The following is a 15,071-nucleotide window of genomic DNA, read 5'->3' as shown; positions in this document are numbered from 1 at the left end:
GTGCCCAAAAAGCGTATTTATGAAATACTTTTCCAAACCCAGGGTACCAAACCCCACATCCATGAAACTGACGTCAGGGCTGGAACCCCTCTGCTGCGAAGACAGGCTGAAGGCACTGGGATTGTTCAGGTGGAGAAGAGGATGCTCCGGGGAGACCCTCCTGCAGCCTGAAGGAGATTTATAAGAAAGGTGGAGAAAGGCCTGGACAAGGGGAATGGCTTGAACCTGCCCGAGGGGAGACTGAGCTGAGCTCTTAGGCAGAAGCTCTTCCCTGTGAGGGTGCTGAGGCGCTGGCACAGGGTGCCCAGAGAAGCTGTGGCTGCCCCATCCCTGGCAGTGCTCAAGGCCAGGTTGGACACAGGGGCTTGGAGCAAGCTGCTCCAGTGGAAGGGGTCCCTGCCCGTGGCAGGGGTTGGAGCTGGATGGGCTTTAAGGTCCCTTCCAGCCCAAGCAGTTCCGATTCCACAAACTGAAGCCCCTCTAAGGCCTGGCTGACGGGGCGGCCGAGCAGCACTTGATGACCCCCAGGAAGGTGTCTGCTCTGGGAGGTGACACCATGGACGCAGCCGCTCATGGACAAAGCGGTGGCGGACAACGGCCGTTGAGGCCACCCTTTAGAGACACCGCGGTCACGACCTGCCGGCCCGGCCGCCCCCGCCGCGCCCTGCACCCGTGCCCGCCGCGGGACCCGGCGCTGTGCAAAACGCCCTTCCCCGGGGTCGCCGCCGCGGCCCCTCAGGCGGGGCCGCCATGATGTCAGCGGGGAGAGGCGGGCGCCGCCGGGCAAATATAGCGGCGCTTCCTGGGCGGGGGGCGGCGCTCGGTGCCGGCCTCCTGCCGCAGTCAATGAGCCGGCGGCGGCCGCGGCGGAGCGCGGCATCGGCCGGGGGCAGCGCGGCGCGGCGGGGCGGGGGTGCCGCGGCATGGCGGGGCGCTGAGGGAGCGCGGCAGCGAGCGGCGGCGGGCGCCGGCACCCGGCCCCAGCGCGGCATGGGCAGCCGCGGGGTCCTGCGATGAGCGCTCCCCCGGCGGCTCCCCCCCGCGCGAATATGGGCACAGCCGTGTCCAAAAGGAAGACGCTGAGGAACGAGGCCATGTCGTCGGTGGCGGCTAAAGTGAGGTGGGTGCCGGGGACCCGGCGAGCTGGGGGGAAGGCCATGCCCTGTGCCGGCGACCCCGGCGCTTGTCCAGCGGGGCAGAGAGCTCAGCCCCCCGGGGCTGGGGGAGCCCGGAGGGAGCCTGCGCCCGCGGGACGCCGCCGATGCCCCCTCGATGGCTGCTGCGGTGCCCCCCGAAAGCAGCCGCCCGCTCGCTGGGGGCTGCGGGAGCGCGGTCCCCCGCGCTCGGCGGACCCTCGGCCTCCGGGGGTTGCTTTGTCTCCAGAGGTGTCCCCGCTGCTCGCTGCCGGCCCCGCTGGCATCCCCGGCAGGTTCGACTTGCGCGGGTGGCGGGGAGCGGGTCACAAGCGGATTTGTCAGGGCTGGATCTTTCCAATCCTGAGGACTCGGGAGCGCGGTCGGTTTGCTCGGTGGCCGCTCATCAGCTGGCATGCCATCTGTGTGTGTGTCCGAGGGCAGAGTCAGCCGCTGTCTGCAAGGGGGCTTGATCCTTTGAATGGAAAATGTACAGCGTGCAAACCCGGAGCCAGCGCACCTGCCCTTGCCGGCAGTGTCCCAGCCGCTGTATTAGCCGCTTAAAAGATATTCGGGTTCTGTATTGTATCTGTTAATTTGTATATTGCTTGTCCTGCACTGTGGCATTTCGTTACTGCCAGGTCCCGGTGCTTTTCAGTATCAAACATGGGAGACGCTCTAAGCCGTGTTTGCTGCTGGGTTGTGCTAAGGTTTAAAGCTACCGCTCATGAGCTTTGCCACAGTGCCCTTTGCCTAGAAGGAGGGACCCGACCCGTCTCCCCTGCTGCAGTGCAAGTGTTACAGCCGTCAGCGGGGACCATGTGGGGGCACTGGCGCAGGTTCCCAGCAGCACAGCCGCGCACAGGGGTAGGTCTGGCAGCGCCTCTATTAGATGTGGAGTAGCTCCTTGGTAGCCCGATAAAAATGGGAAGAAATAAACTTTTCAGCTGCATTATGTAACGTGTCCTTTGTGTGAGACAAAATTGCATTAGAATAGCCCAGAGTCGTGTGCAGGACTCGGTCCGTGCTGCTGTCACCTCTCTGTGACTGTAACTCGGCATTACGGCATCTCTGCCGTGCCGGGAGGAGACACAGTCTTGTGGCTGGAAGCGGAGAGATCCAAAGGTGTTTATATATTGCTGGCTGTCTGTGTTGTAAAGAAATCCATCCTTCAAAGTCTGGAGTGCCTCTGGAGGAAGCTGTCTGGGGAGAGCCTGGAACTTTTCCCCACTTTATGGTGCACCCTGTTCATAGCCAGTACCGAAAACGTGAGCGCTTTCAATGGTGTTCAGAGATCTGGAAGTGGGATTCCTTTTGGCAGATGTCAGCCAGGTGGATATACAGAAATGACACAAAATGCACCATAACTGTTGTAATGGGGTGCTGGAAACAGGATTAGACAGCCAGTCACACACAAACATCATCCTGGGTAATCACCAGCATTTCCAACGGGAGTGTGGGTGTTTGGGAGCGACTAATGTGTTTTGAATGCAATGATTTGTTAGCCTACACCAGGATGGGCAGATGCTACGCAAGTAGTATTAGCTGTGTAGAGTTCAGGAGGTGCCTCTGGGGTTCTGGTTTGCTACATACCTGCTGTAACTGCTACCAGGCTGCTGTTTCTGTATGTGGGTGCTCCGAAGTGTCTCTTGGTGGTGCGAATTGTGGTGGTTTGACCAGAACAGTTAGCTGAGTGGACTTGAGCTCAGAAACATAAAGTCCTTGAGGAGCGTCTGACCACATAGTGCTTGGCACAGGAGAGGTGCTCTTATTTGTCTCCCCATTCATGCCCTGTGCTAGAAATGCCTAACCAAAAAAGCCTTCGGGGAGAACAGAGGACTGCTCCCTGCAGTGCCTCTGTGCACAGAGAAGGTGCTGGTGGGGACAGGCACTGCCCGTGTGCCTCCATCCTGCCCATCCAAGCACAGCTCAGTCCCTGCCTCGTGTGGTCTCAGCTGCCCTTGGCATCATTCACAGCAGCGATGACCTGCTGAAAGGTTCCTCCTGGAGCACATCACACACAGCTCCTCTGCTCTGCCTCGTGTCCTCCTCCAGGTATCCCTCGTGTCCTTATCTTCCTCACCTACAGTGAGGGCTCTGCATGGCAGTAGATAAAGCTACAGAGAGAGCCTATTCTGCCCTTCCCAAGGGGGCTGGGGACTTGGATCCCTGTGTGGGTAGCACTGCTGTTATGATCAGGTCCCTGGTGGTTTCGTGTAGGCAGCTATGGGATCCTGATCTCATGCTGCAGGAGATGCCCTGGGATTGTCTCTCAGAGTCTCCTGAGCTCTGCCTTGTTCATGTTTCTTCTGACTTTTCATTTAGAGAGAAAAATAATCTCCTGAAACTCATTGCAAGTCCAAGTGGCCACTAATGTGTATTTATTATGCATGGCTGGAGCGTGCGTGTGCATTTGACTGTCTTCCTGAGCAGGGAGCATCATTTGTTTGCTATCATGAGTAGTGTGAGCTAAGCAGAAGGTGCAAGCTCCCTAGATTCTTAAACTAAAATCTCTGCAGAGCAACTCGGGGGAGCCTCCTGTCTCATGAGAAGCAATTAAGCTCCATGTTGTGTGCTGGGTCTTTTAAACAACCTCTCAAAACTAACGGCATAGTTGCTGTGTGCTGACATTGTGGAGAGCATCCACGATGCTGCCAGCTTTGGTCTCTGTAGTCTTTTCTCCTAGGAGAGCTACAGTGAACTGTGTATGGCACCAGGAAGGGACTGTGGCTCTGTGCTCTTGCTCTGATCACATCTCAAGTGCTTGGATGTGAGATCTTGCTGTGCCTCCTTCCTGTGTGTGCTGGTTTTGCCTTGCAGCTCCTAGGGCAGGGATGATGCAGTTGTCCTTGAGCTGTGACCTTGGTGCTGCCCCTGTGCTGACAGTCCCAGGCTGCTGCAGGTTTGGGCTGGTGCAGGTTCTCTTCAGGCTCCTGGCCTGTGTGGTGCCTGATACACACTCCCCGGTTTCCTTAGCACACTTTGAAGGGCATAGATTAACCAAAACCGTTAGAAACGGGCTCTCTTTGTCCTTGCTGCCTTGACGCCTACAGAACAATACTGGCACCCCAACTGTGGCTGGAAGTCTGTCTTCTCCTGCAGCTCTGCTTTGTGTTATGCTGCCCTATGGCTTTTCTCTGGGAGCAGACAGACATGAGACTTGTGTTCGCGTGTTCCAGAACCATCTCTCTGTGCTATAGTTAGCACAGGGAATATGGGAGTTGAAAGCGTGGTTCATCCTGCCCAATTTCAGGACTTTGGTGTCTAGTCCAAGGTACCCCACAGGGAGATGAGAATTTGGTCTCGCTCCTTCCCTGTGGACTAGAGAGTGGATTTAAACAGGGCCACCAAGTGTTAGTTGCTGTGAAAGGGTAAATCTTGAACTGACAAGTGCTGAGGTCCTTCAATGCGTTCCTTATTCTTATTTCTTGCTGCATGAGCAATTTTGGTCTTAGGCTGGGGTTCTTCCTGGAGTCCGGATTCCTTTTTCCACTTGTCAGTTTTCCTGTGAGTGGTTTGAACTCTTGTGCTTGGGTTACCTTCTTTTAATTTCCCCTGGCTCCATCCTCTCTCCTCCTGTCCAAGATTTGAGTAGAAATTCTCCCAGAACTGTGGGGTCTTTGACTTGAAGGTCCATTGCTGACATCAGATTTCCCTTTCTGGAGAGTGAGAATTTGTAATTCTAACATTTAACATTAATTTTTCCAGCTACCATCTCCCTTCACAGGTATTTCAGACAACTGGTTTTTGTCAGGGTATTCTTACTGTCGGGTTTAAACAATGTAGGTGTCAGCAGTCTTTAGTGACGGACCTGGTACCTGTGGATGTGCTGGCAGTGTTCCCATCCCTGCTTAGTGACAGAGGAGGATTGCTGCTGTAGGAGGACGTAGGTCCTGATGATGCAGGAGGTCTTTTCTCTCCTGGTTTCCTGAGGTGCAGCACTGTCAGATGCTGTCACAACAGATTCCTGCTGCAGCTCCTCTGGGCATTGCTTCTGAAGGAACACAAGAAGGTGGTGGGTGTTCTTTATTTTTCCATATAGTGCTCCTGAACAGTCCAGGTTTTGCTTACCTGCTGCTCTGCTCTAAATGGAGTTATCTCAGGTCTTTCCTGGATCTCTGAGTATTTCAGTACTCATTTCTTCATGCGGTTCAGTGTCAGTTTGGTGGATTGCATGTATTTGTGTGCATCAGTTTCTTGTAGCTGCTAGTAGGCATTGAGGCCCCTTTTATCCTGCTGATGTGATTGTTTCAGACACATGATAGCTATTGCATGCTCATCACATTGTCACTGAGATCTTTGTTACTTAGCAGCTTCCTTCCTTCTAGCGAAGTCTCAGCCAACTTCTCTTTCAGACCTGAGTCCAGCTTTGACATCTAATGCCCAGTGAGTACTGAAGAGTGCCCTCAGAAGGGCAGCTGCCTGTGCTCACATCCCACCCTCTGCTTTCCTGAAGCCATGCTGGTGGAGAAGCTGGTGGTGTTTTCTCTGAGGCACCAGCAGTGCTATCTTCACCGGTTAGACTCCATAGCACAGCATACTGAGGCTGTGGCGCCTGGTTGACGTCCTTTTGTTAAATCCGGCCGTGCTGACTGTGTAACATGCAGATCTGATCTACCACTAAAATGAAACCCTCTCTCTAGATGAGTCAGGGCTAAACTTGTCACGTTGTCAGCTGATTGCTCTTGGTCCTACCTGCTCATTGGTATGCAGCTCTTGCAGTGTCATACACTCAGGGTTATAGCTCATCTGCCCCTGTATGTGTGAGGCACCTCGTACTTCATCGCATTTATGTGAAACAAGTCTTTGTTTTATAATCTCTTGCCAGTTAAATTATCCTGATGTGTCTCTGCTCTGAGAGCACTTGAAGCATTTCCTGCCAAGTGTCATCAGATCACTTGGTGGGACTTAAAGTGTGAGAGTGGAGGCAAAACTGAGCTGGGAGTTTTGTGACTTGTATTAACCGTGTGTTGTAAGAAAGAAATAGGAAAGAATGGGATGAATAGAGCACTGCCATCTGTTTGCCTTTGGCTCTGGCTTTATTTTCATCAAGTTAGTGGCTACCAAGGAGAAGAGGTGAATGGCATGATAACAATATGGGCAGATGCTGGTAAACTGGGGTGACTGTGAGCACAGTGAGGGAGGAGAAGGGACACGAAAGGCTTGGCAAGGGGAGACCAGGCATAAGGAGTTAGCGTGGCCAGCAGAGTCCCCTTGGCAAAGGGCATGTGTGGACATCTGTGGGAGATGAGCTGAGGCCCAGCCAAGGAGAAGCTGATGGCACTGAGGAAACAGGAATGTAGAAGGGAACCACTGAGATAACAGGCAGAAATTTAGCTTGAGTTTGCAGTGTAATTGGCTGGAAAGCCCCCGTGGCACCTTGTGCTGTGCAGGCCTCATTGCCTTATTAGCTGTCACTGGACAACTGGGATGAAGTGTTCACATTCTTCTGCTCTTGGCTTGGCCTGCAGCGTTGGAGAGCAGTGGAAGTGGCAGTGATGCAACTGCAGGTCCAGCCTGGGCAGGCAGCAGTGGCTGTGAGTGGTTCTGTGCTCTGCCACTGTGCTTCTGCCTGAAAGGAGAGGTTTGGGTATTCCCTGGGCTCTGGGAGCTCTGGTTTTACCCTCCTAACTCATCTCCTTGGGGCAGCAGGAGCGTGAGGTTGCAGACACTGCAGCACCTCCAAACTCAGGCTCTCATTCTGAGTGATGCTGTTTTCAGTGTGGAACAAGGTGGGGTGCAGGGTGGCAGTGCTTCTCTCTGGCTCCGTGTTAGCTCTTTGCACTTTGGGTCTTAGGAAGTGCTTGGTACTAATTTTTGAGCCTGCGGTTTGCAAGCTAAGGGCAAACATTGGTTCTGGTTGTAGGCAGACAGATCAGCTTCAGGCATTGGCAGAGATGAATTGAGAGAATGACAGCTGAGCTAACATGCTCTTGGAGCTTTTGAACTAGTTACAGACTATATTTTGTCATTGTATTTCAGTATTCTTTGTGTAAATCTCCATGTTCTCTTCCTGATAATCTACCCGAGAACTTCCCCATTGTTATTTTCTCTACATGGAATGGCTGCTGATGGACAGAGAAGCTTCAGAGTCTTTCCCAGTGCTGTAAGTGCCCTGTTTGTGAATGGTTTTGATGATGACTTGCAAGGACAGATATTTCTGTGGGAAGCCTTGGAGTCCCAGAAGCGTTGGTGGAAGAGATACTGGAAGTCTTGAGCACAGCCATTTGCTCACAAGGCTGTTGCCAGTGCAGTGTGAGATCAGCCGTGGCTTTGGATGAGTCTTAAACCACCTCTAAGATGGAATGGAGGAGTAGCTCAGGAGGGCTCTTACAGCTGCATAGCCTGATGTTTGAACCATAGGATCATAGAATTATTTAGGTTGGAAAAGATCCTTAGGATCATCAAGTCCAACTGTAAACCTAAATGCTGCCAAGCTCACCACTAAACCATGTCCCTAAGCACCACATCTACACCTCCAGGGATGGTGACTCTTCCACTTTCGTGAAGATGCCACACTCCAGCTCCCAACTTTACACTTGTGTGTTGCCCCAGGACCAAGTCCTGCTTTTTGCCCAGACAGAAAAGTGGTGGGTGAAGGAGCATCCATGAGGTGCTTGTCCTGTATGGGTGAGCCATGATGGTCATCCCTTTGTTCTTTGTAGTGAGGATTGTGTGCCAGTTGTACAGCTCCCCCATGTGACAGAGCCCCTGTGTGACCAGCTCTGGGGGTGCTCAGGCACCGAGGAAGACTCCTACCGCAGTGTCTAAAGGCACAGCCTAGTACTAGACAAGCAAGAATGTGCAAACAGCAAAGCCTTGGTACTGTGTGTTAGCCTGTCACGACACAGCAGCTTGAACCCATCACAGCACAGCAGGTTGTACCCATCACGACACAGCAGGTTGAACCTTGCTTCTCACACAGCTCCAGCTGTGCTGCTCCAGAGCGTTTTGCATTTGGCTGTGCTGAAATTTAGTCCCTGGGAGATTAAATCGCTCTTTCTTCATCGTTCACATTGATCCCCTGTTGTTGGCTGTGGATGACAAATGGACTTCCCACTCCTTCCAGCCCTCATTGCTCTGGGAGGTATGTTGTAGCTTAGTTAATCTTTTCCCGTTGGGAGGAGGCGTGTAAAAGCTGTGGGGGGAAATCCTGGTGACATAAATTGGGATATGCTGCTGGATTGGGTAGCAAAGCAGAAGAGGATTGCAGAAGGTTGTTTTGGAGGTCAAAGCCATTTTCCACTTGGATGTTTTCTAGCTGTTATGAGCATAGCCTGTTGTGGAATCTTGAACTGGAGAGGGATTTTCTGAGGTTGAGCACCTCTGAAGGAGGATGGTGGACATGATGCCTTGCTATGTCTTCTCCTGTTGCAGTGTCTTTTGTCTCCTCTCCCAGCAGATGCTGGTGTCCTTGAAGGCTGAGTGCCCAGGCTGCTGGCTTTTGTTGGCTTGGCTTGCCAGGGAGGTTGGTGGCTAGTTTGTCTCCTGGATTGTCCATGGACAGCACCCTGCCTGTGGTGCTGCAGATCTTGGGGAAATTGTTCTAGAACCTGGGGAAATGGATGGCTGGATAAAAGCTGGTATTGATTCTTGAGTCACAGGTCTGTTTGGGTGCAGGAGAACAAGTGCAGCAGCAAATGCCCTGCAATAGGAGCCTGAAGATTGTATTTACTGTAGAGCAGGGAATGCATGCCTTGACCAAGGATGCCTTTCCTGGGTGGGTTGCAAGCTTTTTCCTGGTTGGAATATTCATAGGTTTGCTCTCTGATGTAGGCCCTAATGTGTGATAAGGGTTGCGCTCACCCCGCCTGGTTGATGCTTAATATATTGCAGTCAACTTCCAGTCATCCATGGGACCTGAATCCCTCAGAGAACCAAGGATGGCTTTTGTGGGGTGTTGTGGGGCCTCTCCAATCGGGTATCCAAGTGCTTGAGCACTTGGGGTTAAAGTAGGTAAAATGGGTATTGGTAGTAACATCTAAGTTGTGATGGCTCACAGATAGGAGCATTCAGAACCAGAGTAGAAGGCTGGGGTGATGGATGGCGCTGGGCTGGAGATAACCTTCCTTGGGCTGCCAGAAGGGGTTTAGCCTATGTGTATCACAGAAACAAGGCCAAGTTTAATGCAGGTGCATTTCAATGGTTTTTAACAGAGAAGCTGAAGACTAAAATAGTTCTGGGTTTGCTGTCCAACTGTGGTTACCCTTTTGGTGTGTTTACCAGGAAGCCTCCCCTGCTGTTACACCATGTTTAAATTGGTGTCATCAGAAGCTGAGAGAAAGGCTGCTGCAGGAGAAGAGTGGTATATTGTTATTGAACTGTTCTTCTTTCCTTGGCCTTTAACCAGTATTAATCTCTTTCTTTTTCTCATTTGCTGCCTTCTGGGATGCTTGGACGTGCAGAGCAGCAAGGGCTTTTGGAGAATATCTTTCCCAAAACCATCCCGAAGGTAGAAACGGCTCAGGTAAGAGAACTGACATTGCTTATATCCTTATGTGCTTGCACCTATTTATTAATAGGCCTTCAAATGAAAGTGCATTTATTCATCATAAAGGGTTAGTGTGAGATCTCAGCAGGAGGAGTCACCTTCCAAATCGGTGAAGCCCTTGAGGAGAAAAGGCAGTTTGGTGACTCAAAGGTTGGGTGGGCTGTGGGAACAAGTTCAGTTGTAGTGAACAAGCGTCCTATCATAAATCCACCCCTAGAGCTGATGTCCTTGGAAGACGTTTCAGCTGGAAAGGGAAAGACTGCACTGCACAAGGCATCTGCGCTGCTTTGTCACTTCTAGGTCTTGCTTTCACTGGGGAATACAAGTAAGTGAGTTATAGTGTCAACTGATGTGCTTGAGGTGTGTGCAGCAACCTGCCTTTGCTGGCAAAGGTAACATCTGGATTTATTCTAGGGTTTGCTTCAGCAGGGGTTAAAATGAGATTTGCCCTGTCTGGTTGAGGACACCAGCGTGTGCCAGCTAATGTGTTGATATTTTATACACAAGTATTGTCCCTATCAGCTTATGCTGAGTTCTGCTTGATGGGCAAGAGAGCACAAGAGAAATTCACTTGACTTCTAACAAGCCTGTGCCTGGTCTGTGAGGAAAGAAAACATTTTGCAGACAGTAAATTCACTATAAAACCTATAGAAAATCCCACAGAACCCACATAAAATCCTGTGTGAACAAGTAGCAGATTGTTCCCTAGCACTGAACTGTTTTGCCAGGGGTAATAGTTTTAAATAGAACATAATTTAGAGTGATGTTAGATTTAATGTAAATTGTGTGTGTACTTAAACCTCTGCAAGCAGGGAATGCATCTTGCTGAGAGAGCAAGCCCAGTCCCACCAGCCTTTGGCAGGCAGCTGAATGAGTCCCTGCCTTTTCTCTTGGATCTAATGACCTTCAAGTTATCCCTGGCTGGGTTGTGCTGCCCTTGGGAATGGAGGGGCTTTCAAACAATGTACTGCAGCTTTCCTTGATTTTCTTTCAGACATGAGAACTCCAGTGACACATTACTTCCAATATTTAGTCTAAGAATAACCCATCGTGGTAGGAAGGGAAGGGTAGAAAAAGGCTGGGGTTTAATGCAGTGGATGTGAGGTGCCTGAGGCAGAGGGAGTAAAGGGGTTGGATAGGCAGTGCAGGACAGGCTGGGCAGGTCCCAGGAGGCCGGGCAGAAGTGTTCTTTATCATGGCCATTTCTGTAGCTGCTTCTCTCAGCTGAAGTCTTTGCTGGTGCTTTTCTGCGCACCCCCACCCCAGGTGCCAGGAAGAAATTTCATTCTTCCCTGTGAGGGTGCTGAGGCGCTGGCACAGGGTGCCCAGAGAAGCTGTGGCTGCCCCATCCCTGGCAGTGTTCAAGGCCTGAGACCTGTGGAACCCTGGTCAAAGCCAAGGAGTAGGACCCTCTCTTATACACACTTACACAGCTGTCCCTTTACTCATCCTTATGGTTGCTCCTAGTTGCTCATTCCTCTCTTGGCTATGGATAAGGAGGACATGGGAGTGGAGCTGATGTGACTCCTGGGTAGTGCACTACTGTTGGGCTCCCCTGACCAGTGCTTAAACCCGCTCTGTGCCTCGTACCCACTGCCCCCTTGGTGTATCAGGCTTGAGATCATACTTTGAGTGAATTTAGTTGCCATGGATAAGAATCAAGCTGCGAGCGGTACACATGGAATACACAGCCCTTATGGAGTCCTTAAGTATTGCCTTGGAAATAAAGTTTCCTAGAGATTACTGAAAGTGTTTAAAGAGGAAAAAATAAGAATCCTCATTATTTAAGTCATCTTTTGCAGTCCTGCAGTGTATCGTTTAACCCACTCTGTAGCATTCCTTTATAAATAACTGGTAGGAAGGTTGCTGTTGTATAAAAATGTTGAGAGTAGAAAATCTGGCTCCCTTTTATTCATCCCAGGAGTCCAATAGCAGGGGAACCAACTCTTTCCTTCCTCAGAAGTTCTGTATCTCTCAGTATGGCTTTCACAAGCTTCTGGACACTTTACCTTTGGCTCAGCAGAGCGCTTAAGCTATGGGATGAGCTTTCATCCATTGCCTGCAGTGAAACCAAGGAAGAGCCTCTTCTACATGACTTGAAGACGTAGCACATACATAGAAGTACCTGGATCTGCTCCAATTCATCAGAGAAGAAAGCAGGAGAGCAGCGTTAGGGCTGTACCAGCCCACCAATATCCTGTAGTTAAATTCCTACTTGCATGTGTTGATGGCTGAGGTCCAAGCTCAGCACACCGAGGAGCTGGTTCCTCAGTGCATGTACGTGTCTGTTCACAGCACTCTGGGCTTTCACTAGAGGTGTCTTTACCTGGTGGGATGGGGCTGCTTTCTACTGTAATAACCCTGTCTACATGGATGCTCCCTGCACCACCAGGAGACAGCAGCTGCGGTTAAGGCTCTAGCCTAAATGTGGTTGGAAGGAGGCAGGCCTTGAGTTCAGGAGTTTGTAGTCAAGTCAAGAAATAAAAGGGTCTAAGGAAGGCTTAAAGTCATTGATGGATGCAGTGAAGGAAAAGGGTTGTGGTCTTTGAGGAGCAAGAAGTTGGCGGAGCCATCAGTGGGACAGTGGAAGCCTAAAAAGCTCCTCTTCTGTGGATCCAAGGAGCTGGAACCCTCCTCTCTCTCTGCAGGTGACAGTCCTCATGCAGAGAATGAGGGGAGTGTAAATCTTTGGGGTGCCAGTTCTGCTGCTTTACCTGCTAAATCACCTCCTTGGCAAAAGGGTGGAGAGCTGGAACTCCCCAGACAGACACAGCAGATGCTGTCACATGGAATCCCATGTATACAGAGACTGCCTCAACTTCCTCCACTTCTGCTTCACTTTGTTCTCTGAGGATCATTCATTTTGGTTCGACTCTTTTTGTCTTTAGAGTCCCCTGACTCCCAGGAAAGGAGATGCTGTAACAGCTTTTGCATCCCCCCTCTTACTTCACGTTCCACAACTGATCAAAGAGCTATTCTTCGGTGGTAACTTTTACACCTCAGTCTATTTTTGGTGGCTCCTCTGGAGAGCCCGTGTGAGTGTGTGCGTCAGAATGTCTTTGAAATGCTGGTGAAGAAGAACTACAGAGGGATTATGCACCAGCAGGATGGGCCAGCTGCCATGTCCGAGCACTATAATGAGGGTGAGCTATCTGCAAGGCTTTGTTCACCTTCTGCTTTCAATAAAATCAGTCTGTCCATGTTCCACTCCCTTTGCTAAGGCAGTGGAATGGAACATCACCAGGAGGTAAGGAGGATTGCAGCATACTACACAGTGTACACATACTAAAGAAAAGGTAAGGAGAGTATTTGTTGTTGGTTACAACTTCTGATTCTTACTAACGTGAGGCCTGAGAACTTCATGGCTGACAAACGCCGTGCCTATGCCTATACAACTCCTCGATGGCTTGTTCTGGAGGAGGTTTTCCAGGCGACTGGGGAATCCATTTACCTCTCCTCTGTTGCTTGGCTCGCAGTGCCCTGACCATGTTCTCTGAGGGTACAGCAGGGTTGACAGCAATACACGTTTGTCTTCTCTTTGCTTCCCTTCTTCCCCAGCTGCCTGCTGACAGGGTATGAGTTGCTGGCAGAGGATGAAGGAATTGTACTTTTGGCATCACTCTGATTTTTTTTTTTTTTTTTCCTGATGTTTAAGATATCTGAGGAACTAGAAAAAAGGGAGGGTTGGACTCTGCTGCTGCCAGGACATGAATCTGTTAAGGGAGCTGGTGCTGAGGTGGTAATGCATCTCCTCCTCTTTTCCTGCCTCCATTCATTGCTGGCTTATTCATGCAGGCTTGAAGGTCTGGGAAGGTTCCCAAGAAGAGCACTCTCATGTTCAGCATTCATTCTGACTGCAGCGCTGCTGCCAGAGTCCTCGCTGACCCTCATGGCTTTCTGGTACTTTCCAAAAACTTTCCATCTTCTCTGTGGCATGGTTGTAGTATAAGGGTGGGTGTCCCCTGGGACAGACCCAGAAGAAAGACAGGGAAAAGGGTTGACAGTTGCAAAAGGGAAGTGTAAGAAGGCTGCAGAGAGCAAAATACAAACATAGAAGAAATCATCCACGGGATGAGGAGCTTTGGACATTCCCAGAGTCTCCTTCTCACAGCATAGGTGTCAGGGGCCCCACACTGAGATACTGCTTTAGATTTCTGTATCTCCATGTACTGGAACTGTGAGAGGAAAAAAGATACCCAGAGCATGGGGCAGTGAAATGAGCGATGACAGCAAGCAGAGCACTTGAGAAACTTCCACCTATCAGGAGAAGCAGTGATGCGTTTGGTGAGATGGGGTTCAGCACAAGGGTCCTTCACTGAGGAAAGGAAGGGAGCTGTGCTGGGGCTTTTCGCTGATGCTTTTTTATCAGGCAGTTTCTGTTCTGTTTGCCTGGGCTATTTGGAGGGCAGCTGGTGCTGCAGTGCTGGGGTTGCTCCTGTAGGATGTAGCACTGCTCTGCCCGCTGCAGGCTGGGGCTCTGAGTGACCTGCATGTGAAAGGCTGTGGAAGCAAAAGGAAGGGAAAGATCCCAGCAAGTATAAGGTGTGCTTGGTGCAGCAGAGATGATGGGCCTTGGGCCAGAGCTGCCTGGCAGGTCTTGACCTAAATTTACTGTGGTTCTTGCAGAATCAGCACGGCTGCTCTGACTGGTTTGCATCAGTGCAGACTAAAGGGGATAGTTACCTGTAACTGGAAGAAGCTCAAAAGAAGTCATCTTTGCTGCTTTTCTTTGGTTTTGCATGATGTTTCAGCCGTCAGTGAAAACACTGGGTGCAGAATGAGCACTCCTGAACTTCCCCAAGCCAAATAGCAATGGGTAATGGTGGCAGGAGAAAAACGTGTTTGCTGAGGCCACTGTGCCATGCACAGAGACTGCACCAAACCAACCACTTGTGTTTGCCTTCTGGGCTTCTGAAGCTTCCCAAGAGGGGCTGTGAGTGCATGTAAGGGCAGGAGCTGTGAAATGGAGGAGGGTCCTGATGCTGCCAGGAGCTGACACAGGGCTGGAGAAACTGCAGCATGAGGCTTTGCAGGTGCTTGAGGCCACGCAAGGGACCTGCTAGCTGTGCTATAGGAAACCATGAAGAAAGGCTGCTCCTCTACAGTGTTCTAAAAGGAGCCTTCAGTTTGCCACTGTGCACACTGCAGAGCTGCCAGTGCAGCCTGCTTCAGGGTAAGCACCAAATCTGTTATCTCTGTGGAGGCTGTTTGCCCTGTCCCCTGGGGGAACCCCAGCACTGTGCCTGGCCCAGCTCTTGGTGTACCCTTGTGCTGAAGCAGTGTGGCTGCCCTTGAGCAATGGAGATGGCCTTTCTAGAAAGAGCCCGTGCTCTAGAGGGGGTAGGATGAATTCAGGGCAGAGCAGGGATGTGAAGTCTCTTCTCTGAGGATTTCATGCTGCTTCCAGGATCGGCAGAGCACAAGTATGGTGGGGGTATATGCTAAGA

General features: G+C 51.1%; 1 protein-coding gene across 5 annotated transcripts in view; it reads left to right on the top strand.

Moving 5' to 3' along the window:
* The first annotated feature begins 933 nt into the window (after positions 1-933).
* NSMF (NMDA receptor synaptonuclear signaling and neuronal migration factor) overlaps positions 934-15,071 on the top strand; it is a 52,535-nt gene continuing 38,397 nt past the window's right edge. For 4 of the 5 annotated variants that reach the window (XM_065695518.1, XM_065695517.1, XM_065695521.1 and 1 more), the window contains exons 1-2: positions 934-1,120; positions 9,539-9,600. In XM_065695518.1, coding sequence (XP_065551590.1) covers positions 1,014-1,120; positions 9,539-9,600 — 169 coding nt within the window. In that variant the 5' untranslated portion in view covers positions 934-1,013. The remainder of the gene's footprint in view (positions 1,121-9,538; positions 9,601-15,071) is intronic. The other variant, XM_065695519.1, reaches the window with a different exon arrangement.

Source organism: Lathamus discolor, chromosome 15 (assembly GCF_037157495.1).
Source record: "Lathamus discolor isolate bLatDis1 chromosome 15, bLatDis1.hap1, whole genome shotgun sequence".
Lineage (NCBI taxonomy): Eukaryota > Metazoa > Chordata > Aves > Psittaciformes > Psittacidae > Lathamus > Lathamus discolor.
Note: the sequence above shows the minus strand (reverse complement) of the source record. Positions and strands in the feature narration are given on the sequence as shown.